Raw genomic sequence first — 26,878 nt, forward strand, 5'->3', positions numbered from 1 at the left:
TCTACGTGATAGGACTTTTATTTCTTCCCATGTGATGTAACTTTAGGGTGCAAAGGTGGGAAGATGAGAGCAAAGTAGATTTTTCTAATCAAGAGACGAAGCCGGGAGATTACTGCCGGCGTCTTTCAGCTCTCAACAGACGACTGCAGCGTGGGAAAAGTTACCACGACGTGTCCGCAGAGACTCAGTACCCCGCGCTCGCAGGCTGGCGGAAAAAACCTCGCGAGAGGTCACGGGAGCGTAAAGACAAGCCCCTCTCCCAGGCCGGAAACGCTCGGGTCAGCCCGGAAGTAGTGTTTACTCGGTGCACGTGGGCAGTTAGAATGGCGGCTCACCGCTCCGGGCCGCTGAAGCAGCAGAATAAAGCTCATAAAGGCGGGCGGCACCACGGCGGTGGGGCCGCACAACGGGACAGCAAAGGTGCGTAGACAGAGGAGGGAGAAGGGCTGCTTAGTCGATACCCGTGCCTGGAGATTAGACTTGGGACTCGTGCCAAAGGCTCTTTTTAGGAGCTTAGGGGAGTTCTTGTCTGTTAATTTAACCGTGAGGAGAACAGCCACTTCTGATCTGCCTTCCAGGTCGTGTAGGACCGAAAATCCTGTGCAAGAAGCTTAAGAAGCAGCTGAGCCGAGTAGACCAGAGGCATCGCGCCAGCCAGCTCCGAAAGCAGAAGAGGGAGGCGGTGAGGAGTGGGGGTGGGGAAGCGGTGCGGCCATGGCTCCAGATTGGTAAAGTCTCAAACTAAAAAAATGTGACACGGAAATGGGCCGAAAACGGGTAAACCCAGGGTACCTTCGGGCCGTGTTCTTAGTACGACGCCCCGCCAAACTCCTTGACAGCACATACATACACGAGGCAAGAGAATGCTTGGTTATCTTCATTTATACGGACTTGCTCTTTTGCAGAGGATGATGGTGATGATGATGATGATGATGATGATGATGATGATGATGATGATTTTAAACAAAGGATCTCACTATGTAGCCCTGGCCGGCTGAGAACTCAGAGATCCTCTCTCTTCTGAGTGTCCGGTTTAAAGGCTTGGGCCACCACACCTGGCTGTTCTGATCATTTCTCATGTATTACGTTACATAAATTTCCTTTAGTATTTTTACAGAGCAACAGAAAGGAGAGCAGTTGTGTTTTGGGGTGGCAGCATCTGTACTTTTGAAGATGTAATGACTAGTGAAGCAAATGATTGAGATATTCTTGAATCTTTGTGTTCCTAGGTTCTGGCAGAGAAGAGGCAGCTGGGCAGCAAGGATGGGCCTCCACATCAGGTGCTGGTGGTGCCTCTGCACAACAGGATTTGCCTTCCAGAGGCATTTAAACTGCTTCAGAACGAAGACCTGGGAACAGTGTATTTGAATGAACGGGGAAGCACCCATAGTTTTATGCTTCTGAGCCCTAGCTTGAAACATCGGTGGTCTTTCACATATGCAAGACCAGGTTAGAGGATCTAATCCTTTTCTTTCCTTATGTTTAAGTGGTTCTATTTCTTGATTACAATGTGCTAACTATTTTTTTTTACGGTGTCTTTTACATACAGGGGATCTGCATACACTATTAGACATGGCTAAAGTTGCTGATACCATCCTGTTCCTCCTGGACCCACTAGAAGGCTGGGACAGTACTGGGGATTATTGTTTATCTTGCCTCTTTGCTCAGGGCCTTCCCACCTATAGTAAGTGTGTTCTAGTATCAGTGAGACCAGAAAACAAAGTAAATTTTCCTTTCTTTTCTTTCATTTTTTTAAAGATTTATTTATTTATTCTCTATAAGTACACTGTCGCTGTCTTCAGACACACCAGAAGAGGGCATCAGATCCCATTACAGATGGTTGTGAGCCACCATGTAGTTGCTGGGATGTGAACTCAGGACCTCTGGAAGAGCAGTCAGTGCATTTAATCCTTTTATTTTTTAACAGCTCTGGTCCTCGAGGCGTAATGTTTAACACTTGGTTTAGGAGTAAATCAAGGAGTTGAATTCTGCTGGCCTGGGCTATACTTGTCCAGATTAAACATTATTTTCATATATTTTAGTTTTTGGTGGTGTGTGTGTGTTTGTTTTGGAGACAAAAAGTTCCTCTTATGTAATTCTGACTGTCCTGGAACTGTTCCTGTAGACCAGGCTAACCTTGATCTTACAGAGATTTGCCCCCTACCCCCCAATTCCAAGTGTTGGGATTGAAAATGTGCACCGCCACCCAGCTATTTTCATATTATTAAAGAGAGCTTTTAATTTCTGGGCTGTCCTGTGCCCAGGAAAGGACTAGGAAGTTAACACTCATTGTGACATTTCTTTGACCGCTGGGTGGTTTGTGAAGAACTGGAGAGGAATCTTCAAGTAGTGGAGCACTAAGCTCCTAAGCTCTTCTCCTTTCTTCTTTCAGTGCTAGCTGTCCAGGGGCTTCCTAGCCTCCCACCAAAGAGACAAACGGATGCCAGAAAGAAGCTAAATAAAACAGTGGAGAAACGCTTTCCTGAAGACAAACTCCTGCTGCTGGACACCCGGCAAGAATCAGGAATGTTACTCAGACAGTTGGCTAACCAGAAGCAAAGGCGTCTTGCTTTTCGCGATCGGCGAGCTTACTTGTTTGCCCATGTTGCTGACTTTGTGCCTAGTGAGGAGAGTGACTTAGTGGGCACCTTGAAAATCTCAGGCTACATTCGAGGGAGGACTCTGAATGTAAATAGCTTGCTGCATATTGTTGGACATGGTGATTTCCAAATGAATCAAATAGACGCGCCTGTGGATCCTTTCCCTTTAAATCCTAGAGTGATTAAATCCCAAAAGAAACCAAGCATGTCAATGGAGGTAAGATTGGGGTTTCCATTTCTGGGAGTCTAACTCACTTGGCTACATTCCTTGCCTGAGATTGTTTTTAATTTTTTTACTGAATTTATTTTTGTGTGCTGGAGAGGGGCATATTACGGGTGTGGAAGGCCTTGTGGGGCCACCCTACTTTTTAAATTTCAGAGCATATAGTTTGCATGCTGAGGCCAGTGAGGGGACTACTGCTGGTTTGAAATGTAAGGCAGTAGGAATTCAGACACATGGTAGTTAAGTGTATTTATTCAGTACTTTCTAGATTCTTTTCTCAGAACTTAATTTGAGTTAGGAAAAAAGTACTTGTGAACTTAAAAATTACAGTACTTAAGGTGCGGACCTGCTGTGGAAATTGAGTAAACTAGCTAGCTGCACAGGAGAGATCAGAGTTAGCCAAAGACTGGACCTCACCATGTAGCAGTGCCTGGCCTGGAACTTAATGTATAGACCAGGCTAGTCTCAAACTTTACAGAGGTCAGCCTTCCTCTGCCAGTTGAGTGCTGATCAAAGGCGTGCACCACCATTCTGAAGAGAGCAGCTTGACTGAAAGTAGTGTAATAAGCAGGAGAATGTCAAGGTTGGTAACAACCTCACAAGGTTAGAGTTGAGATGCTAGGGGATAGCTATTTGGAAAACTTGTTTCTGTTTAATTTGTGGATTTCTTTTTAAAGATTTAGTTATTTTATATAAGTAAACTGTAACTGTCCTCAGACACACCAGAAGAGGGGATCAGATGGTTGTGAGCCACCATGTGGTTGCTGGGGTTTGAACTCAGGACCTCTGGAAGAGCAGTTGGTGCTCCTAACCACTGAGCCATCTCTGCAGCCCTGATGTGTGGATCTCTCAGGTGAATGTCTGACAGGCTGTTGCTTGCTTTTGTGTCTTAGGTTTGTGTTACAGATGCTGCTGCTGACATGGAAGAAGGTCTTAAGGTTCTGATGAAGGCAGACCCTGATCAACAGGAGACTTTACAAACAGAGGTTATTCCAGATCCAATGGAAGGCGAGCAAACATGGCCCACTGAGGAGGAGCTGGATGAGGCAAATGGTCAGTGGTAGCAAACATGGTACTCTTCTGACTTTGATTTTGCATGGCTCTTTACTTGGTGTTCATGTACTTATAGGGCTGGATGAGGAAGTGGTTGACGTTTAAATATTGAGTGGTTGCACTAAGCAAACACTGGGCACGGCTTCTCTAGAAATCACCCCAAGGTTCTCTTTAAGTAATAAATGACACTAGGTCCACTGCAGGGTTTACTTCGCTGTGTATTTGTTGGTAACTGAGGCACCTAAACTAAATGTGGAAGTAGGCTGTTCTCGTGTAGCTGCTTTTTTTTGTTGGTAGCAGTGTCTGGCTAGGTGAGGAGAGAAAATGGTTTGTGCTTTTACAGACTCACTGAAGCAACGCTCCAGGGTGGTAAAGAAGGTCCCTAAAGGAACATCCAATTACCAGGCTGAGTGGATTCTGGATGAAGGCGATGAAAGTGATGGGGAAGGTGATGAATCTGATGATGACATACAGCATGAAGGTTTCATGGAAGACGAGTCTCAGGTAAGAAAGTGGGCCACTGGGCTATGTATATAGCTCTAAAACCAAGGCTGCTGTAAAGTCAGCTGCTGAACATGCCTGTAACTCTAGGGGACATGTGAATCATTTATTTTGAGGTTGACACACTGGGTAAAGTGCACGTGCCACTTAAGTTTTAGGACTTGCACTTGAATTCCCCAGGACCCATGAAGCCAGATGTGACAGTGTAATTCTGTGAACTCTGTGTTCCTATGGCAAGATTTTTAGCAGAGACAGGATCTCTGGAACACTGCGGCCAAGTTAACAAACATTTAAAGATCCTGTCTCAAGGCAGAAAGTGAGGAAAGACAGTTGAGCTCTTACTTCTACTGGGATGCCCGTACTCAGATGAACATGGTCTCACCTTACATTTTTATATTTCTGTCTGGTTGCAGATAGGTGTCTAAGAAAATTATTAAATGTTTAGTTGCTTTTGGAGCAGAAAGGGGTGGATTCTGCTGAACGGTCTCCTTTTTTTGTTTACATTTTTTAAAGAAAATGTTCTTAATAGCCCATAGGTGACCTTGAACTCTCAGCAGTCCTATCCTGATCTTCCCAGAACTAGGATCCGAGGCATGTGACACCAAGCCTGATTGCTATTTTTGGCTTTTTAAATGTTGGGACATTTTATTACTTTCTTTTCCCCTGACAAGGTCTCATGCATCCTATGTATTAACTCAGCCACTGTGCAGCAGAGAATGGCCTTGAACTCCTTATTCTCTTGCCTCTGCCTCCCCAGTGCTTGGATTATAGAGCTAGCATGATTAGTTTTGGAAGTGGTGCTCAGAATCAGTTCCTAGGGCTTCACAAATGCCAAGTGAGCACTTCACCAGCTGAGCCACACCCACACACACACTGCTTTTAGGTGTGTGTGGGGGGCATTTGAGAGAGGTTTTGAGATAGGGTCACATACTGTTCTGTTCTGGAACTCACTATGTAGACCAGGCTGCCTTTGAACACACAAATGCTGTGATGGAAAGTGCCCATCACTATGCCCATCTTGCATGCTTGTTTGTGTTTATATGGGACCTGGTGTGTGAGTCAGGAGCAGCTTACTGGAGTCATTTCTTCCTTTGTACTATTTGGATTCCCTGGATAGAACTCAGGTTTAGAAATGAGGTCATCGGGGGCTGGAGAGATGGCTCAGAGGTTAAGAGCACTGTCTGCTCTCCCAGAGGTCATGAGTTCAATTCCCAGCAACCACATGGTGGCTCACAACCACCGATAATGAGATCTGGTGCCCTCTTCTGGCCTGCACGTATACATGCAGGTGGAACTCTGTGTACATAATAAATAAATCTTAAAAAAAAAAAAAAGAAATGAGGTCATCGGGGTTGGAAATAAGCATCTTTATGTATTCAGCCACCTTTGTGGGTGCTATGACTTTCAATTTTTTGGGACATAGTCTTATATATCTCAGGCTGCCTAGAACTCTGTAGCTGAGGGTGACTTTGAACCCACCTGTTGATACTGTGGCATGTGAAATCTGGCCAGCTTTGGGCCCTAATCAAGAGCTTCATGTGTGCTAGATAGGAGAGCACTCTGCCACTTGAGCTACACCCCCGCCCTTTTCTGGGGTTGTTGATTTTTGTTTTATGAGATCTTTTTTGGTTTTGTTTTGAGACCAATTCATTCTCACCCATGCTGCTATCAGACTCTTAGTGAATCACCTTCCTCAGCTTCCTCAACGTTAAGCCTATGTTTCTACTGCCTATTTTTAATCCCCCGTTTTACAGGATGGGAGTGGCGAGGAGGAAGAGGAGGAATGTGAAACCATGACTCTAGGGGAGTCTGTGCGGGATGACCTATACGATGAGAAAGTAGATGAAGAGGATGAGGAGAGAATGTTAGAGAAATACAAACAAGAAAGATTGGAAGAGATGTTTCCAGATGAAATGGATACCCCTCGTGATGTGGCCGCTAGAATTCGGTTAGTAAACAAGTGATTTCAAACAAGTTTTATTTAGAACTTTCATGGTTTAGGACTATGTGAGCAGAAAGCAAATGGGAAGGAACACTGTCCTTGTCCTTGAAGGGCTAACATGCTATATGAGAAGCAGCAACAGACAGTCAAGGTTTAGTTGTTCAGAGAGCCCCCGGGAAAGAGACATATGAAGGTTAATTAGCAAATATTCTTTGTAGGAGTAAATACTCAGAAATATATATTTTTTTGGGGGGAAGTAAGAGTATATGTTTTGAGTGAATGCTTCTAAAAGTAAAAGCAAGAAAATGTAGGTGATTTTTCTGGAAGCAGGCCTGACAGAAAGCTGTGATGTAAGGCAGGTTGAAGAGCCATATTGCCTGACAGGTACCAGGCAGGCTCTATAAGACTTGTTCCCTTTGAAAAGCCTGGGTTGATTCTGAAATACGTAAAGTTTGGAGATTATTTGAGAGATAGGGTTTCATATAGACCAGGTTAGCCTTGATCCTCTACTGTTCATGCAGGTTTGTGTTTCCAGTTCTAGCTTATTAGACCATTTGGTGCCTTAGTTTCTTGAGGCAGCTTTCCTTCGTAGTTCAGCTGCTGTGGAACACCAGATTCTGTCCTGGCCTCCCTGATTGAACCCTGGGGCCATGTGTGTACTAGATAAGCATTATACCACTGAGTTACATCCCCAGATAAGAGTACTTTGAAAGAGCCAGAGCCTTAACCATTATACAAGTGCATTGAGTTTTACATAGCACCATCTAAACTAAACCTCTTACTTTCTTTAAAACCTGTGCTCTAGATTTCAGAAATATAGAGGCCTCAAGAGCTTCCGGACGTCTCCTTGGGACCCTAAAGAAAACCTTCCTAGAGATTATGCTCGGATTTTTCAGTTTCAGAATTTTGTTAATACTAGAAAAAGAATCTTTAAAGAGATTGAGGAAAAAGAAACTGAAGGAGCTGAGGTACCTGCCTTCTGTCCACCTTCTAGTTTGTTTCTGTTTGATACCATTTTGCTTGTTTGGGAAAGAGGAGGGGTCAGAGATGAGCAGCTGAGGAGGTTGAACCTGGGTGGTTGATGCATCCATGAGTCTATCTGGAACGATGAGGCATATACCTGGAGAAAGGTCTCGTTAGTGCTGTGTTAAGGGTAACCCTGTGAATGTTGTGCTTCTTCCTGCCAGGTTGGTTGGTACGTCACACTTCATGTTTCTAACGTCCCTGTCTCGGTGGTTGAGTCTTTCAGGCAAGGAGCGCCCTTGATTGCATTTTCTTTGCTACCTTATGAACAGAAGGTAAATCAGTGTTTTGTGGGGGATGGAGAGAGACAAATATTTTTCCCAAGTGTCCAACATTTTGCTCACTGGGATATGAGAGCCTACCTTTTTGATTGAGGAATTAGAATAGAGAAGTCAATGATGGTGAAGCCCAAGATGTCTGAACCTGTCTGAAGCGTCTTTGTGATGCAGTCTGTGTGGTTCTGAGACTTCTCTTAAGTGTGCTTTTTCAGATGAAAATGGGGGTTAGCAGTTGCAAACTTAGACGTGTATGCCAATGTATAGATCTGTTCTCTAGGGAGACTATAATCGTGTACTGGGAGTGGGAAGGCTGGCGTAAGGGTTGAAGAGGCTGGGATGATTGTGGCTGGGTGTATGTTGTGAAGGACATTTACTGTGGCTCTTTAATAGTGATGTGAACAGTAAGCTAGCTTAGATGTGTGCGTGGAAGCACTGATGAGGCCTAAGTGCACCCATGTCGTCAGTTGGTGGATAAAAAGGACGGGTTAAGTAGTGTGGTTGGTTCTTAGAGTGAATCTGGTGTTTGTTTGTTTGCCTTTCAGGTTAGGCTGTTGTATGCCTAGACTGTGAAGCTCTTTCTTCTTTGGTCCTCAGATGTCAGTATTGAACATGGTGGTGAGCCGCAGCCCTGGCAACACGGAACCTGTGAAGGCGAAAGAAGAACTGATCTTCCACTGTGGATTCAGGCGCTTCCGAGCTTCACCTTTATTCTCTCAGCACACAGCAGGTAAGCATAGAAGTCACTGGAGTCTTGCCACCTGTTCTGTATGGTTGGAAGTCTCTAGGATTAGAAATATCTTTAGTACTCTGACTTAGGAGCCAATGATGTCTTTATCCAAAATGTCTGAACCTGTCTGAAGCATCTCAGTGATGCACACTGTTGTGCTGAGGCTTCTCTGCTCTGAGTATGTGTTCCAGGATAGGTTTTAAACCTGAGTGCAGCTTCAGGAGCAGCAACATGTGTGGCCTGCTCACGTGGGGCTTTTGCCTTTCAGTGACGGGAGACATGGTGCTCTGGGTACATTCTTTTACCCATCATGTTAACATTTTGTAAACAAAGTTTTATTGAAAAATGACATATCTTGTTGGATTGAACTTGGGGGCCTCCCACCTTTACCTTCTAGTATTATTATTACTTGTGGATGACTGTCTTGTTTTACTTTCCAAAAGACTAGGTGAGACTAGGTCTTAATATGTTGCCCAAGCTGGCCTTGACCTTCAGAATGCTGGGAGTACCGAGGCGTAGGAGTAACCACTATGCCCAGCACTGTTACAGAGGCTCACTGACAGACCTGAGTAACTGAAATGTAAAGTACTATGAACAAGTTGCTGAGCCTGAGGACCCACTCCTCTGACTTTCTATGCTACTGCTGTAGCGTATGTGTTCCCACACCCCCAAAATAAATGAAATGGATTAAAAAGCCTTTATTATTTTGGGAAAGTAAGGTGAACAGTTTTCCTACAGTTTTCCACCCAGCACAAAAGCAGTCAAACAAAATGAACTGGTAACTTTAGCCTTTGACGGCAGAAGGTATATAGCAAGTTCAAGGCCAGCATGCAATACTCGAGACTCTTCTCAAAACAAAGCGGACAGGAGCTTGTAAAGGACCCAGATTGGATTCCCAGCATTCACTTTGGTCAACTTAGAGGCACCTGCACTCAGACACATACACAGAGATACAAATCTTAAACACTGAGGACATGAGGCTATGGCAGAGCACTTAGCGTGCATACAGCCCTAGGTTTAATCTCCATTACCATAATTTTAAAAGGTGGGGTTCCCTGTGGCAGTAGTACAGCTTTTGATACTTTGGATCAAAATACTTTTGATACTTTGGAGCTTATGATTTCCCAAAAGGCCTTTTACTTTTCTTTCTGTTTACTTATTTTGGACCCGTACTATGGAAGCTGATAAACATAAATTTCAAAGATTCCTGACTGCTGATGCGGCCTTAGTGGTGACAGTATTTGCACCAATCACGTTCCCTCCTGCATCTGTGCTGCTTTTCAAGCAGAGGAGAAATGGTATGTTGAATTCGGGGTATAAATAACGAGCGTACAAGTACGCACTAGCACCATAGCTGTCTGTACTTGGACATGGGGTCTTGCTCTATTCATGAATACACTCCAGGACAGGCTAAACAATGCATGTAAGGTGGGTGTGAGGGTCTTGTGGTCTTCCTATAGCCCCAGGAAAGTAGCAGATGGGTCCTAAAAATAGATGAGAGCTGGAGGACTTGGCCTGTAGATTAACGGCTTCTCCTCCTCTTAGGAATGCACAACCTCATTGCTACAGGCCATCTGTTTTCAGTGGATCCAGACAGGATGGTCATAAAGAGAGTGGTTCTAAGTGGTCATCCTTTCAAAATTTTTACTAAGATGGCAGTAGTGCGATACATGTTCTTCAGCAGAGGTAGGTGTGAGTGGAGAGGGTGCTGGGAAGATGGCCTTGACGCTGTGTGGGCAAACGTTTGATTTTATGTCTGTGTTCCATTCTAAGAGGATGTGCTGTGGTTTAAGCCTGTAGAGCTGAGAACCAAGTGGGGCCGCCGGGGACACATCAAAGAGCCTCTGGGTAAGACCTGGCGTCCCCAGGCGTTCCTCGGGACTGGTGGGCTGTAAGTTCACTGCTTAAAAGTGTCCACTTTACTTCGACCAATTATGTTTTTCTTGTAGGTACCCATGGCCATATGAAGTGCAGTTTTGATGGGAAGTTAAAATCTCAGGATACAGTATTAATGAATCTCTATAAGCGAGTGTTTCCCAAATGGACTTATGACCCGTATGTACCAGAGCCAGTACCTTGGGTTAAAAGTGACATCTCTTCAACAGTGTCTGAAGTAGACATGGAGTAATGGCCACTCATTTGGGTTCCTACAGCCAAGGCTCCAGTGTTGGAGTTGTTGGGTTGTGGCTAGGCTGTCTGTGTCTCTGCTAAGTACAGGATTTATACTATTACATATTTGATTGGGATTTTGGAAATAGTTAAACAGGAAGATGGGAAACAAAACTTTCATCTAGAGACTAAATTTAAACAGAAACAGTCTGTTAAGGAGCCGGCCGTTCAGCCTACTTCACCCAGTTTAGGGAGGTTAAGTCTACATTTCCACCACTGAGTACAATACAGATGTTCTTTACTTCTGGAGAGACAGTTTGGAAATGCTGAGATAGCACTGCAGCCAATCCGACGCCAGCAGTAGGCTCAATGAGCAGTTTCATTCTTTCCCACACCAGCTGGGTTGCATACTGTTGCACAGAAAGAAGCAAGGGTTAGTGAAACCAGAAATTGTAAACTTGAAGTAGGTGAGTATGTGACGGGTTAAGGGAATGGTCTGCCGGTGCCTGGGAAGTTAGACTGGCTGTTTATGCATCTGAGTTTACCTTGATTTCATCTTCCGTGACAGTGAAGACATCGTCCACAAGGTCCCTTATAATAGGCCAGGTATTTAAGCCAATGCTGGACTTGACGCCATCTGCTATGGTTTCTGGAGGATGAAGATTGGGGGTCAGCTCTCCTTTCAGCTTAGACTGGTAGCAGTCATCTGCATTGGAAGGTTCAGCAGCGTACACCTTCACGCTAGGTTTCAGGGTCTGGGAAAGGAAGAGATATATTAAATACCGCCGTTGTCTGCATACCTCAAGGAGGCAGTGTGCTAAAGATGTGTTACATTTGATGACCAAAATGGAAACGACCTTGAAGCACTTTAATAAAAATTGTATCTGATAACTGGCTTGTCTCCATTAAGATTGGGAAGAGCAGTAGCTTAGTGAGGTGGGCTTAAGGAGTGAGGATGCCACCATTGTGATTGTGACTGTTTTTATGGCAGCTTAGATCAAAAGGACAATTGGGCAAAGAAGGCATGAAAGGTCCTGTGCCCGGTCTAGGAAGTTGCTAGAAGCTGTTTTCTTACCTTAATTGTAATGGCTATTCCAGCAACCATTCCTCCTCCTCCTACTGGTACCACCAATGCATCTACCAAGGGAACCTATAGTAAAAATGTAAATATGCAATTAAAGCTTTATATGTACATACAGTCTACAGCAAATCACTTCACTATAGGTAAATAGATTTATGCCATCTTACCTGGTTCAGCACTTCTAGGGCAATTGTCCCTTGTCCCGCTATCACTGCAGGCTCCTGGTTGGGATGGACCAAGATGCCTTCTGTTTCTTGCATAATTCGTTGAGCGACGTTTTCTCTGGACTAAAAGGTAGCATTAATGTGTCGTACTTGACTTACAGTGAATTTAGTTCCCCAAAAATTCAATTCTTAATACTTCAAAGACAGAATTTTTCACATTTCTCTCTCCTGAGAGTAGCTATAAATAACATTGGTGTGTTGGAGTATTTTCCATTGAATGACTGAGGAGTTTCACTATATGATGAGAACAAGCTATGGGTTTTTAAAAAAATGAAATTAAGTGCAAAGTGGACAAGGTTAGCAGTTAGCCTTTCTGAAGAACTATTAGGGAGGGGAGAATGCAGAAGCAGGAAGATGGGCTGGGCTGGTTCTCTTAGATCACCCTAAGGAATATGGTGGCTGCTTCTGGTGTGTTTGAAGACAGCTACACTGTTCTCCAATCCATAAAATAAAGTTAAAAAGAATTACTGTGTAGCTCAGGCTAGTCTGGAACTTGCCACTCTGTCTCAAACTTCTGAGTGCTAGAATAGGCATGCCCTATGACGCCTGGTTTTAGTCATATTAAACTAAGACTAATGATATCCAGCAAAGATAGATGATTGATTGATTGATTGGTTGATAGATGGATGGATGGATGATAGATAGGCTGGCCATATTAAGAGGAAGCGTCCTATAAGAGGCAGATAGTGGGTCAGGTGAAGATATGTGTTACCGAAGTGTTCAGTGCTCTCTTTACCTCATCACTCGGTTCACTGTATACTATAGATGCTCCGTAGGCTTGGATGGCCAGTTTCTTGCAATTGGGAGCTGTTTGGGGCACCACAATGTAAGCAGGAATTCCTGGGAGGGGAAGAACATGATTAGTGTGAAGCCTGTCGAGGATAGAAACTTAGATCATTTTGTTTACAATCAAACAGGTTCACATTTGGAAACTTATTTCCCACAGCTGCTATCCCTCTTACTAAAATTAGGGTGTCTTCCCATTTGTCTTTGATACTATTCTGTACTATTGATACTATCCTGAAAAAATTAAGTACCTTCCAGTTTAGCAGCATAGGTGAGAGCCTGGCCATGGTTTCCACTGCTGTGAGTAACAACGGCTTTGGGCCTCCCTTCTAAAGTATCAGGAATTAAGCCTCTGATGGCGTTAAGGGCACCTCGAATCTGGAAGAGACAGTAAATTATAAATGGTGCATTTCTAACATAGGGACATGTTCAGAGACGTACATTCATTTATTTCACTGTGCAAACTATATAGAGTACACAAACAGCCTGCTATGCACTTGAGGCTACATGGTAGACCATTGCTCCTGGCAATAAACTGAAGCATGTAAAATATGAGTAACAGTAGTGCAGGCAAATCTCCTTTTTCATTCTTTAGATTAACTTTTATGTGTGTGAAAGTTTTGTCTGTAAATATGCTTGTGTATGATGTGGGAGCCTCCTGGATTCTCTGAAACAGATGGTTGTGAGCATACTTGAAACCCAGGTCCTAAGGACTGAAAAGTTGGCTCAGTGGTTAAGAGCACTGACCGCTCTTCCAGAGGTCCTGAGTTTAATTCCCAGCAACCACATGGTGGCTCACAACCATCTGTAATGGGATCTGATGTTCTCTTCTGGTGTGTCTGAAGACAGTTACAGTGTACTTATATACATAAAAATAAATATTAAGAAAAAAAAGGGGGTCCTCTGCAAGGACAAGTGCCCTTCAATGCTGGGCCACCTCCCTGGTTCCAACCCTGCTTCTGATTTAAGACTGAGTCTTACTCTGTTGCCCCAGCTGGCCTAGAACTTTAAGTAGTCTAGGGTAGCTTTGAACTCATGGAATCATCTTGCCTCAATCTCTCATGTATTAGATTACAGGGATAAGCAGCCACACCGAGCTCTAAAAAACTTTTTTTAAAATAATTTTTTAAAGACTTATTATTTAATGAATATGCGTACACTGTAGCTATCTTCGGACACACCTGAAGAGGGCATCAGTCCCACTATAGATGGTTGTGAGCCACTATGTGGTTGCTGGGAATTGAACTCAAGTCCTATCGGAGAGCATTCAGTACTCTTAACCTCTGAGCCATCTCTCCAGCCCCTCTAAAGATCTTCTAGTGAATGTGTTTTGCAGGACAGAAGGTAGATCTGGGAAGATCTACAGTTACTGTTATATGTATGTATAGTACTGTAAACTAAACAACATATAAATAACATATTTAAACTACACTAAGTTTAAACTGTTTTTTTTTTCTTTTTTCTTTTTTTCGGAGCTGGGGACTGAACCCAGGGCCTTGTGCTTTCTAGGCAAGCGCTCTACCACTGAGCTAAGTCCCCAACCTCAAACTGTTTTTTTTTAATTGGATATTTATTTACATTTCAAATGTTATTCTCTTTCCTCGTTTCCCATCCAAAAGCCCCCTATCCCATTCCCCCTCCCCCTTAAACTGTTTTTCTTGGGCTACAAGGACAGCTCAACACTTGTGGCAGTTAACAACTGTAATGCCAGTTTTGGGGCATCTGACACACAGACATGTATGCAAAATACCAATACACATAAAATTTTCAAAGTTAAAATATTTTTCACGATTAATTCCTTTTTATGTTTTTCATTGCATTGGTGTTTTGCTTACAGCTGTGAGTTGCCATGTTGGTGTTTGGAATTGAACCAGCATCCTCTGGAAGAAGAACCAGTGTTCTTAACCTCTGAGCCACCTTTCCAGCCCAAGTATTCTTCATAATAGTAAATCAGCTTATAACTGCTTTTCTTTGTAAGTTAGTGTCTTGTGGCTCAGGCTGGTATTGAATTTGCTATGTAACCATGGGCAACCTTATTCCTGATCCTTCTGCTAAAATATAAAAAAATGCACAGCTGTACAGTACAGCCAGGTATGTTTAATTCTTTAGACAATATTCATGGGATTACAGTTATAAGGGATTTCAGGTTGTGTGAAAGTGACATAGCAATGTTATAAACCTGGTACCCACAACTTAAAAATTGTCAACCTCTTTTTTCCAGCTGCAAAAAGACATTTGTTTACCATTAGTGGACAGAAGAATAAAGCTCACAGATTTGGAAATAAATAAAATTGATTTTTACCTTAAAAGACCCAGTTTTCTGGAAGAGTTCACATTTGAAGAAGAGATTGCGCCCTGCTATTTGATTCAAAATGGAGCTTGTTAGCACTGGTGTGAGGTGGACAGAGTCTTGAATGTTGAGATGAGCTTTTTCAACATCAGCAAAGGAGATGCAGTACTGAGCACACATGGTTCTCAAACCTAGGAACAAGGCAAGGGTCAAAGCCCAGGGTTAAAACACTGAAACAGGACAATAGCCTGGGGGTGGGGGGCAGGTGCTGCCCTGCTCTGTGAACTGTTCCCATGACTGGTATTAGCCCACCCACACCTCTGGGACAGTAGGAACCTTTTCATCACTGTACAGCCAAGCTGGCCTTGAATTTAGACTCCACCTACCTCTGCCTCCTGAGTGCTGGGATTAAAGGCTAGCTAAGTTTTATTTCTTAAAGATTTTTAAATTTTTGTGTATGTGATTATATGTGTGTATAGCATGTGTATGTATGCATGTGCCCTGGAGCTGCCATTTTTACTTTTTGGGAGGATTCTGCCATGTAAAATAGACTGTGGCCCTCAAATTCACAACCCCTGCTTCTACATCCTGACTGCCATAATTACAGCCATTGCCAACATTTCTGGTTTATAGGTGGTTTCTTTTGAGAAAGGGTCTCAACGTAGCCCAGGAGACCCTCAACTGTTATGTAGCCAAAGATAAGCTTGAACTCATGACCTTTCTGCCTCCATCTTTCTTCACGAGCTAGGATTATAGATGTGTGCCATGAAGCCTGGGTGCATTGCTGATTTTCATTCTTTTGGGAAAGGGTTTTGATTCTGTAGCTGAGGCTGGCTTGGAACTCATTATGTAGACTAGGTAGTCCTTGAATGCAGGGCAGTCTGCTTGTCTTGGCCTTCCAATCCTTGGGATTACAGGATGAGTCACCATACCTGAATCACTCTTACCCTTTTTAATTCCAAGTGCAGACCTACACCACTGTCTCTGGCTTTAGTACCGTTTTAATAAGTCATTATCTGTATCCAAAACATACATCCACCACATGACTGTTACACATTGTTTTTTGCTTTTTCTGGGCAGTTTCCTCAGTATTCATAATTGAATCTAAAGGCACGCACAGTTCTAAGACATCCTAAGTGTGATGTTGGCGTGGTGATGCCAGTCTTGTGGCGTTTGACACCTACTGCCAAGCTGATTATCAGTCTAACAAACACTGTCCAAAGGATGCTTGCTCACTTCTGCCTTGCATTGCTTTGTCGTCGTTTGGTTTTCTGAGACAGGGTTTCTCTGGGTAGCCCTGGCTGTCCTGGAACTCACTCTGTAGACCAGGCTGGCCTTGACCACAAAGACCCACGGCCAACTTGCACCATCACCAACTGGCACACTATATTGCTTTTTATTAAATTTTATTTTCCTATGTCTTGGGGTGGGTACCCATCATGATATCAGAGAAAAGCCTTTTAATTCTTTTCTCCTGGGGATCATACTTGGGTTGTCAGGTCTAATCCAAGTGTCTTTACCCACTGAGTCATCTCTTCAGCCTGCTATCTAATTTTAAAAAGGCTTTTTTTAGATTCATGTGAACGAGAATGTTTTGCCTTGGTGTATGTATGTATACCTTGAGTATGCTTGATACCCATGGAGGCCAGAAGGAATCAGATTTTCTGGAAATGGAGTTACAGGTGATTGTGAGGTGCCATGTGGATGCTGGGAATTAAACCTGGGTCCTCTGAAGAGCAGCTGGGGTTCCAATTCCTGAGCCAATTCTCCAGTCCCTACCATGAAATTTTAAGAATACTTAAAAAAATATAAATGGGGGTTGGGGATTTAGCTCAGTGGTAGAGTGCTTGTTTGGTCCTCAGCTCAAAAATATATATATATATATATATATATATATATATATATGAAGACTAAGATTTTTGTGTGTTTATCATGTACCGAGACACTACTGAATTATTCTGTTAGGTTTTAAAGTCTGTCCTCACTACTCGTCTTGAAGATGGGATCCAAGGACTCAGGGTAAATGCTCTATCAATGAGTGCAACACCCAGCCCCAGCTGGTTTCCTTTTAAAAAGATAGACTTTTTATTTATGAGTATGGGCATGCCTGTGTGAGCTTTGTGCTCACAGAGTCTGCAGCTTGAGTCACAGGTAGTCGTGAGCTACCTGATGGAGTCGTGGGCGACCTCTGTACTGCCAGGCTGCCTATTTTAGAGCGCATGTCCTTTAATCTTTTATTCTTTCTAATTTTACATATGGCTTAAGGTAGTTTTCCTTTCTTCTTTTTTGAAATAGGGTTCCCCTGTGTATTCTTGGACTCACCCTGTAGACCATGCTGGGCTTGGAGTCAGAGATCTGCCTGCCCCTGCCTCAACCTCCCAAGTGCTGGGGTGAAAGGCGTGTGCCATCACTACCCTGCATGGTTTAAGGTAGTTTTTCAAGTATTTCTAAAAGGAACTGCTCTTCAGTTCACAGATCTCACTTTAGCTGTGCTATTTTTAGCTTCCACAGGAATCAAAATTTTGGTGGGAAAGGCTTGGGTAGGGAATTGCAGAAGCAAGGAAGACTATATGTCCAGTTCTTCCTCATGACTTCTAGGCTCCAGCCAATCCCAGGTCTGAGCTCACACAGATGTGGGAGTGTGGGTCCTCTTGGAGCATACAGAACTTTAGAAACCTTTCACTTTGTCAGACCCTTTAGGAAAACAGAAAGCTGCAAAGTCAAACATCATTCACGCAGTGTCCCCTGTATTCTCCTCCCATCTGGAAAGTAAGCCATCAAAACCACCCAGGGAAAAGAGCAGGGGCTGTCAGGCCCAGTTAAGAGCACCAGCTGCTTTTGTAGAGGCCCTCAGTTTGGTTCCTAGCACGCACATGGTGATTCACAGCCATCTGTAACTGCAGGTCCAGGAGATCCAAGACCCTCTTCTGACCTCTCCAGCCACCAGGCATACTTGTAGTGCACAATCATACATGCAGGTACAATACTCATATAAATGAAATAAAATAAGAAATTTATGCTTGGTGTGGTTGCACACACATTTACTCTCAGTATCTGGGAGGCAGAGAAAGGCCAGACTGCTCTACATAGAAAGCTCCAGGCCAGCCAGAATTACACAGTGAGAGTCTCAGGGGGCAGGAGAGAGGAAAAATAAAGATTTGTGGGCCCATCTGATGTTTATAGCCCGTTCCCTCTCATGCAGGTAGCAGGCCCGCCCATCCCAGGACAGATCTTGCCCTTGAAACAGACCCTGTTGTGGGACAATGCTATTATTGAAGGCACTCTATCTTGCTTTTTCCTAGGTTTTTTTTTTTTTTTAAGACAGAGTCTTGGATAGCCTACAATGGCCTGCAACTTGGTATGTGGCAGCACAAAGATGGCCTTGGCCTTCTGATGATCCTGTCTCGACTTAGGTAACAGGATTACTGGTGCATATTACTAAGTTCAACTTTTCAATTTTTTAAAAAAAAGCATAAAATAATGCTGTTAAGCTCTGATCAGGTAGGTGCCATGTTAAAATACATACACACACATATGTAATAAAATTTTGTGATTTTTGGATTCAGGTTTTTATTATGTAAGTGAACCTGACCTTGGCTTTGAACTCATAGTCATTTTGCCTCCTTCTCCCAAGGGATGGGCTTACAGGGATACACCACCATTTTTAGAAAACTACTCTGACTACATTACAGTGAATAAAAAGAAAAGGATAAGAATGTAACCAGGAGCCCAATTCAGAGGCATTCAGTACACAACAAGGGACAAAGGGGGCTTGAATGACAAAAGAGAAAAACATCACTTAAGATACTTTTATGAAAACAGAAACCTCGGGCTGGAGAGATGGCTTAGTGGTTAAGAGCACCCAACTGCTCTTCTAGAGGTCATGAGTTCAATTGCCAGCAACCACATGGTGGCTCACAACCATCTGTAAAGAGATCCGATGCCCTCTTCTGGTGTATCTGAAGACAGCTACAGTGTACTTATATATAATAAATGAATAAATCTTTAAAAAAAAAAAAAAACAAAAAACCAAAAAAACAGAAACCTTTAAGGGACTAAAGATGTCCTTCAGATAGAGGAAGCCCTGGGTTTGATCCCCAACTCTGCATAAAACAAGCTGGATGGTACAGGTTGGTACCAGGTGGAGGCAGGAACATAAGTTCAAGGTCATTGGGCTACACAGCTAGTTCCAGGCCAGTCCATGCTACAGGACCCTGAGTCAAAACATAAAAAAACCCTCCAAAAACGTGAAATTTCCCTAGATAAGATACATAAGTAGCCAATGAGCACATGAAATAAGCCCAGAATCACCAATCATAAGAAAAATGAAACCAAAGCCACAATGGGACACCACCTCACAACCACGCCCATTAGACCAGGCTAGAGAGGAGTGGGAAACCTAGTGTGCTGGTGGTCAGAATCTACAGCAGGGAGGTGCTATGGGAACACTATGCTAGTTCCTAAAAACAATGGCCACAAGGTTATCACCCGAATCAGCAACTCCATTCCTAGAGCAGATCAAAAGAACCAAAGCTGTGTCTCATCAAAGACATTTCTGTATTCCCATGTTCATAGCTGTAACATTCATCATAACCAAAAGAAGCCAGTGGCCATTGACAGACATGTTTATACATATATAATATGCACATAAAATGGAAGGTTCATCTATCGGGAGGAAATTCTAACATGTTGTAACATGGATGGACACTCAGGACATAATGCTAAGGGAATATAAGCTATGTGCAGTTCCAATCCTATGGGATACCTATAGTAATCAAATTCAAGGAAAGAAGACTAGTTCACAGGGGCTGGGGCTCAGGGCAGTGGAGGGCTGTTTAATGCATATAATAAATGGGTTTGGGTATACAACAGAATACATTAAACAAAAAGCATACACTTAAAAATGATTAAATGATACATTTTATGTGTTTTACCACAGCTGAAACAAGCAGAATAAAAGAGATAATGGCAGTTATAATTAGGCCTATATATCCTATGACGACTCCCTTAACTTTGGTTTCCTTGATTTGACCACTTGAGGGGAAGACAACCTACGCTGAATCTGGGCCACACCTTTGGTGGAAGCCCATAGAAAAAGTCATGAAAGAAAGGAACTTCTGCTTTTTGCCTGCTTGTCCTCATTCTTGCTGGTAAGTTCATCTATGCTGCTGCTGAGGCAAGCCTTCATTGGTGTTAGAACCAACTTTTTTGGGATTCCAACATAGTGTGGACTGAACATTACACGATTCTTGGCTTTTCTGCAAAGAAACAACCACTGTGGGACTGGCCACCTGTAAGGCATTCTAACACATACTCTTTATATATAGATTCCTATCAGTTCTGCCCCTTTAGAGAACCCTGAGTGATACAGTTTGCAAGTGGTAGGACCTCATTTGAAGTAACGTAGGCAAAGCATGAGTGTCCAGGTTCTCTGGCTCATGGCATCCAAGGGAGGGTTGAACCAACCACAGAGGGGATGGGAGCTTCAGTAACAACTGCACGTGGGCTTGGTAGCTTCCATGACTCTCACTCAGTTTCTCACCTCTGCTGCCTCTGGCAGGTCGGCTTCCTTCTCACAGCAGGCCAGCTGGCTCCGTAGGGCAGGACACGTGGCTGCTGACAGCTCCTGCGTTTTACATTTAATGGCTTCCATACTGAAGAGGGATTTTCTCTCAATTTCAGTTCAAAAAATTCTGGGTAAGGATTTTGATTGGCCCATCTTGGCCCAGGACCAGTGTAGCAAAGGGTGTAAGGTCATTTAGGAATACTACATAGTAGAGGTATTTATGGAAACATGAAAAAGAAACAATGAGATCTATAGCACAGTATCAATTATGTACATTTACAATACATACATAAAACATTCTACATTATGCAAAGATACATGTATATTTCAGGACGTATGTCCAGCACATTAAAGCCACTAAGGAGTGATGGAGCATGACTGGGAATTGAAATGACAAAGGCCTTGTTAATGACAGCGTGAACACAACAGCATGATTACCTTAGCTTTCTGCTTCTGAAGGGAAACAGCAGCAGAAGAGGAATCGAAGGAGGGGGAAACAAAACAAAGCTGGGGCCAAGTCTGACCACCTTGGTTCCAATCCCAGGACCTGACTCCTGCATGTTATCTTCTGACCTCTGCATGTGAGCTCACACACAAACAGTGGAATAAACATTTTGCTGAGGCGGTAGCCCTGGATACCTTGGAACTGCTTATACAGACGAGGCTGGCTTCAGAGATCCACCTGCCTCTGCCTCCCACACGTACACAACCATGCTCGGGTCCTTTCTCCCCTCTGTGTGTGTTTGTGTGTGTGTCAGGTGCCTGCAGAGGCCAGAAGAGAGTGTCTTATTCACTAGGAACTAGAGTCACAAACAGTTGGGAGTCCCTTTACATGCGCACTGGGAACTGAACTGGACTTATGTCCTCTGGAGAGCATAAGTGCTCCTAACCTCTGAGCCACCTCTCAACCCCAATTATTATTTTTTTTTTTAAAAAGATTATTTTTGTTCATGGGTGTCTATGTTATGTGTGTACACACAAGTGTGAGTGAACCCTGGTTGAAGGTGTTATCTCTTAGAAGCTATTCACTTTGGCTCTAGATTTTTTTATGTTTTTACGATATTTTATGTCTTTCACTGGGAACTAGGGCTTACTGATTAATGCTGGCTGGCCAGTGGGTCTTAGAGATTCATCTGTCTGCATCTCCCCAGAACTTAAAACTAACTGCATAACTAGGGATAACCTTCAATTCCTGATTCTCCTGCTTTGACCTTCCTAGTGCTGTGTGTTACAGGCATGCATCACTGTGTTCAGTCTATGTGATGTGTGGGATCATGCATACTATTTGCAGAGTAATATATACGTTATGGTTCTGTGTGGCAAAAATTTTATGCTTATATAAGTTTCTAGGCAAGTATTTTATCATCTGACATACATTCCCAGTCTTTAAATTTATTTACTTAATATATATGAATGTTTTGTCTGCATGCATGACCGTGTACTGCATGTGTGGCTAGTGTTTGCAAAAGCCATGAGAATGTTGGGTTTCCTGGGACTGGAGTTACAAACAGTTGCAAGCTGCCATGTGGATGCTGGGAATAGAACTTGGGTCCTTTTAAGAGCAGCCAGTGTTTTTAAGTGCTGAACCCCAACACCTTAGTAATTTGCTTAATATTCATTTGTTTTTATTTTATGTGTATGAATATTTTGCCTGTATGAATGGAGTGTGTGTACCATGTGTTTGCCTGGTGCCCTAGAACCAGAGTTCTGGGCAATTGTGATCATAAATGTAGGTGCTGGGAATTGAACCCAGGTCTTCTGGAAAAGCACTCAGTACTCTTAACTGCTGAATCTTTAATCTAGCCTCTAACTTTTTTTTAAAAAAGATTTATTTATTTATTATATATAAGTACACTGTAGTTGCCTTCAGAAGAGGGCATCAGATCTCATTACAGATGGTTGTGAGCCACCATGTGGTTGCTGGGAATTGAACTCAAGACCTGGAAGAGCAATCAGTGCTCTTAACCACTGAGTCATCTCTCCAGTCCGTCTAACTTCTTTTTGAGATGAGATCTTGCTGCTATGCTTTTTAAGCTGGGCTTTGAAACAGACCAACTGTTTTCTACTTTTGAACACTTAGTGTAAATATTTTCTCTCTCTCTCTCTCTCTCTCTCTCTCTCTCTCTCTCTCTCTCTCTCTCTCTCTAATGAATTCACATAGAAATTTACTTGCCACATATAAAACCATAGCATACATATTGCCGTGTAAATAGCCTCCCCCCGATTATATATATATTTTTTGACACAGATTCTTAATCTGAAATCAGGGTGGCTGATTTCAAGCTCACAGAGCTCTGCCTGCCTCACTAGTGCTGGGACTAAAGGCATGCATATACCTGGTCAACCTCCTCCTCTTTTTAATTGCATTGTGAGCCACGGTCTTACTAGTCTTCCTAAGTTGTTGGCTTTGAGGTTGGAATTCTCTTACATAGTATCCTGGGTTGCTGGGATCACATTCATTTACCACCAAGCTGAAGTCTTTTTCATTGTTTTACTTAGTTCTTCATGAGTTCTTTAAATCTTAAAAATTCAAAATTTCCCTCATCAATTTAGTAGCCTTCCAGTTGGGTAGGGAGGGAGAGGCAGGAGGATCTCTATGAGTTTGAGGACAGCCTGGTCTACAGAGTGAGGTCCAGGACAGCCAAGGCTACACAGGGAAACCTTGTCCAAAAAACAAAATTAGTAGTTTTTCTTCTGTAACTTGTCTGTGCTCCTCCTCAGTCAGCTGCAAAGTTTAGAACTTGTATTATTAATCTTTTGCACCTGAGCTCCACAGTCTCTCATCCTTACATATTTACTATGCTTCCCTGAGTTCTGTTTTAATACTTAAGAGGTTCTCTGGTCTGACCACTGACAGCGTTGAACTAAGTTGGCCATAACTAGGGAAGTTTTCTTGTTTAAAATCATTTTTCAGGCTGGAGAGATGGCTCAGTGGTTAAGAACACTGACTGCTCTTCCAGAGGTCCTGAGTTCAAATCCCAGCAACCACACAGTGGCTCACGACCATCTGTAATGAGATCTGATGCCCTCTTCTGGTGTGACTGAAGATAGTTACAGTGTACTCATATATAATAAATAAATAAATCTTTAAAAAATTATTTTCCCATCTTTAAAAAAAAATTAAAGTTATGGTGCTAGAGAGATTGCTCAGTGATTAAAAGCAAGTACAGCATGCTCTTGCAGAGGACAGGAGTTCAGGTCCCAGACCCCACATCAGGTGGCTCATAACTGCCTGGAACTCTAGCTCCAGGGGGAATTCAATGCCTCTTGGTTTCTGCAGGTATCTGCACTTAAGTGTATATATACATACACAGACTCATAATTAAAGATGGGACAAGTCTTTTAAAAATGACACAAACTGGAAAATAAATAAAGTTGAAGCTAGGAATACAACTCAATCAATAGGGTGCTTGTCCAGCACGTCCAATCTCAAGATTCAATCCCCACAAAACTTCAACCAGCACATCAGTATGGATAGATCCACATCTGTAATCCCATCATTTAGGAGATGGAAGCAAGAGTGTTACAAGTTCAAAGTTATCCTTGGCTACATAATGACTTCCAAACCAGCCTGGATACAACAGATCTTAGCCCAACAAAAGAAAACAAAATAAAACAACTTCTCAAATCAATATCTTCAACTGAAAAGTAGATTACTTGCCCCCTTCCTACCAGCATTGACCTCCAAGTGGATATGTAACCAAGGAAACCTTGAAAATCCTTGCCCTTATAGTTTGCAAATGCTGGGATTACAGGCCTCTGCCACCAGACCAACCCAGTGTTATGTGGTGCTGGGTTGTATGTGGTGTCACGTAATCCACTGGAACATAGCAGAAGATGACCTTAAACTCTTGATTCCTGATCTTCTGGCTTCCATTTCCCAAGTGTTGCCTGCACCTCTTGTATGTGCAGCTAGGCTAGCTGGGAACTCTTCTATCTTCTTGCCTTAGCACCCAGAGTCATGGGGTTAGAGATGTTCCTTCCATACCCAAGTTAGGGTGAAAAAGTTCCTGTTACTGTTTTTAGACAGGTCTTACTATGTAGCTCCAGCTGGCCTGAAACTCGATATGTAGACCAGGCTGGCTTTGAGCTCACAGAGATCCTCCTGTCTGTGTATCTGACACTGGCCTTAGGCATGTACCACCATGTTTGGCTTATGTTTTGGAGACAGAGTCTACTCATGTACTTTGGTTTGGCCTTAAAATCAATGGTGGATCACAGCCATAAAAGTTTGATCTTGGGCTGGAGAGATGGCTCAGCGGTTAAGAGCACCCGACTGGGGTTGGGGATTTAGCTCAGTGGTAGAGCACTTGCCTAGCAAGCGTAAGGCCCTGGGTTCGGTCCCCAGCTCCGAAAAAAAAAAGAAAAAAGAAAAAAAAAGAGCACCCGACTGCTCTTCCAGAGGTCATGAGTTCAATTCCCAGCAACCACATGGTGGCTCACAACCATCTGTAAAGAGATCTGATGCCCTCTTCTGGTGTGTCTGAAGACAGCTACAGTGTACTTATATATAGTAAGTGAATAAATCTTTAAAAAAAAAAAAAAAAAAGTTTGATCTTCCTCCCAAGGGCTGGAATTACAGCATGTGCTATCAAGCCAGGAGCTCAAAGCAGTTTTTATATTTCCTATTTCTCTCAAATCTTTGACAAAGGCTGCCATTTGTTTTGGCCACTCTAGTTAAACCCATTCATTTGAACTGTTGGAATATTTCCCAGTCATTGTCTTTCTCTTTTGATGGTGAAATATTTGTCACATAACAGGAACTGAACTGGTTACTACTTTTTGAGGGTCTAAAGGTCCAATGAACTGTGTGAGACAGGGAAGGGGTAATAACTGGAGAAAGGCAGTGTTTGAATAGGAAGTCTCTCCACCCCAACGTTTTTAATAGGAGTTGAGGGTCAGTGAGGTTAAGTACCAATCTTCTAGGCTAATTAACTTTCTGTTTCCTTTTTTTGGGACAAAGTCTTCTAATACGTTGCCTTGATTAGCCTCAGATGTGCTATGTTGTCCAGGGTAGCCTTGAATTTGCAATCCTCCTACTTCAGCCTTTCAAGAACTGGGAATATGGGAATGAGCTACCGCTACCAGCGTCGGTGAGAATTTAAAGATGGGAGTTCTAAAAAAGTAATTAAAAAAATTCTCAGCGCTAACAAAATTTCCCGGTCGAACAATTTCTTTCTGTTTTACCTCCACACAACCCCCTCCAGCAAATCTCAGGGATGAGCTTTGTCCTAGACTTTGATACGGGATGAGCTTTTCCATAGACTTTGATACTCTGGTACAACCAAACGTTACATGGAGCAGTTTACTTCCACTCTCTGAGATTCAGTTTATCAGAAATGAGAATAATAACTACTATTAAAAGATCTTTATGCTGCACAATCCAGGCCTAGGGTAAGGAGACTTTGGCCTAAAATGATTGGAGAAGGCCGGGATTGTATGATGTCTCCGTCAACCCGAGCCCCAGATCAAAAGCAGTGTCCTCGGTGGTAATCGCAGCAATACTGCCACCCCTAGACCCGAATGCCCACCTGACCTGGGCGAGTCACACCTGGCCGCGCCTCACCTCACCTCCTGAGCGCTGCACCTCCACCTCCAAGCCTCGGCGTACCTTCCCAGCGTTACACCTCTGCGCACGCGCACATGTCGTCTCCGCCACCAGATCGCACGCTCTGGCAAGGGCCTAGTTGAACGTGCTGAATGCTTTTGCTCCCAGTGCGGCCACCGTCGTTTGGGGAGGGCAGGCAGGAGGGGGCGGGGAAAAGGGTGGGAGTGGGTGAGCGCGCGCCGCCCGTCCGTCGTGGTTTCCTGGCTGCGCGCGGCGGTGGTGGAGTCGCCGCAGCTGTAGCAGCCGCCGCGAAGATGGCGGAGGGGTTGGAGCGTGTGCGGATCTCCGCGTCGGAACTGCGAGGGATCCTGGCCACTCTGGCTCCGCAGGCCGGGAGCAGAGGTGAGTTGCGCCGCCCAGCTGCTGGGCTGGGCCTGCCCGCCCCGCCTCCCTCTCCTCTGCCTCCTCCCCGCCCTGTCCCCGGCTCTCGGAGCCCCCGCCCCTTCCCCAACAGTGCGCCCCGGGCCTGCCACTGCCCCGGGAGGCTGCGAGACTAGTCCACTTGGGCCCTTGGGGCAGAGCCCAGCGAGAGTTTCAGCCCCCGCCCTCTTGCTCAGCGCGGTGCCTTGGTGCTTCTCCTGTGCCCTAACCCTCTCAAGCCAGTCCCTGAATTCCAGTCCTGAGGAGACACTAAGTAGCTTGGGTGCTAGGGTCCAGTAGAGGCCCCGAGACGTATTGTTCCCAAAAGAATCATCTGTGTACCTTTCCGTAGTCCTCCGTTCTGCGTCGGAGAGGAGGAGCTGGGGAAATTGAGGAGAAAGGCTTAACAGGCTAGGACTTCCCTTGCTCAACTTACCTCCCACCCCCCACCACCACCAAGGCTGGCTTCCAATGCTACGCCACTGGAGGGCTCCGGGACCTCGAGAG

At 43.9% G+C, this 26,878-nt stretch overlaps 3 protein-coding genes and 2 non-coding genes across 5 annotated transcripts in view; 4 read left to right on the forward strand and 1 right to left on the reverse strand.

The window, feature by feature from the left end:
• Positions 1-19: 19 nt before the first annotated feature.
• Tsr1 (TSR1 ribosome maturation factor) lies at positions 20-10,475 on the forward strand. The gene is made up of 15 exons (XM_032914453.1): positions 20-420; positions 579-682; positions 1,230-1,449; positions 1,550-1,684; positions 2,393-2,817; positions 3,717-3,876; positions 4,220-4,380; positions 6,132-6,325; positions 7,125-7,287; positions 7,507-7,617; positions 8,215-8,347; positions 9,529-9,645; positions 9,893-10,033; positions 10,121-10,195; positions 10,297-10,475. Exons 1-15 carry the CDS (start codon positions 324-326, stop codon positions 10,473-10,475), a joined length of 2,415 nt encoding a protein of 804 aa, XP_032770344.1. The 5' UTR covers positions 20-323.
• On the forward strand, positions 7,727-7,819 carry LOC116910730. Its single transcript, XR_004389248.1, has one exon. It is a non-coding gene; the product is annotated as a small nucleolar RNA SNORD91 family (small nucleolar RNA).
• Positions 8,432-8,522, forward strand: LOC116910729. The gene has a single exon (XR_004389247.1). It is a non-coding gene; the product is annotated as a small nucleolar RNA SNORD91 family (small nucleolar RNA).
• Positions 10,424-26,105, reverse strand: Srr (serine racemase). The gene is made up of 8 exons (XM_032914451.1): positions 25,970-26,105; positions 14,850-15,028; positions 12,799-12,925; positions 12,498-12,601; positions 11,705-11,824; positions 11,532-11,606; positions 11,002-11,211; positions 10,424-10,866 (listed from the first exon to the last, which is right to left on the reverse strand). The coding sequence occupies exons 2-8, from the start codon at positions 15,015-15,017 to the stop codon at positions 10,690-10,692; spliced, it is 981 nt and encodes a 326-aa protein (XP_032770342.1). The 5' UTR covers positions 15,018-15,028; positions 25,970-26,105; the 3' UTR covers positions 10,424-10,689.
• Positions 25,691-26,878, forward strand: part of Smg6 (SMG6 nonsense mediated mRNA decay factor) — a 227,319-nt gene continuing 226,131 nt past the window's right edge. The window contains exon 1 of the mRNA XM_032914449.1: positions 25,691-26,353. Coding sequence (XP_032770340.1) covers positions 26,104-26,353 — 250 coding nt within the window. The 5' untranslated portion in view covers positions 25,691-26,103. The remainder of the gene's footprint in view (positions 26,354-26,878) is intronic.

Source organism: Rattus rattus, chromosome 9, assembly GCF_011064425.1.
Source record: "Rattus rattus isolate New Zealand chromosome 9, Rrattus_CSIRO_v1, whole genome shotgun sequence".
In the NCBI taxonomy this organism is placed as follows: domain Eukaryota; kingdom Metazoa; phylum Chordata; class Mammalia; order Rodentia; family Muridae; genus Rattus; species Rattus rattus.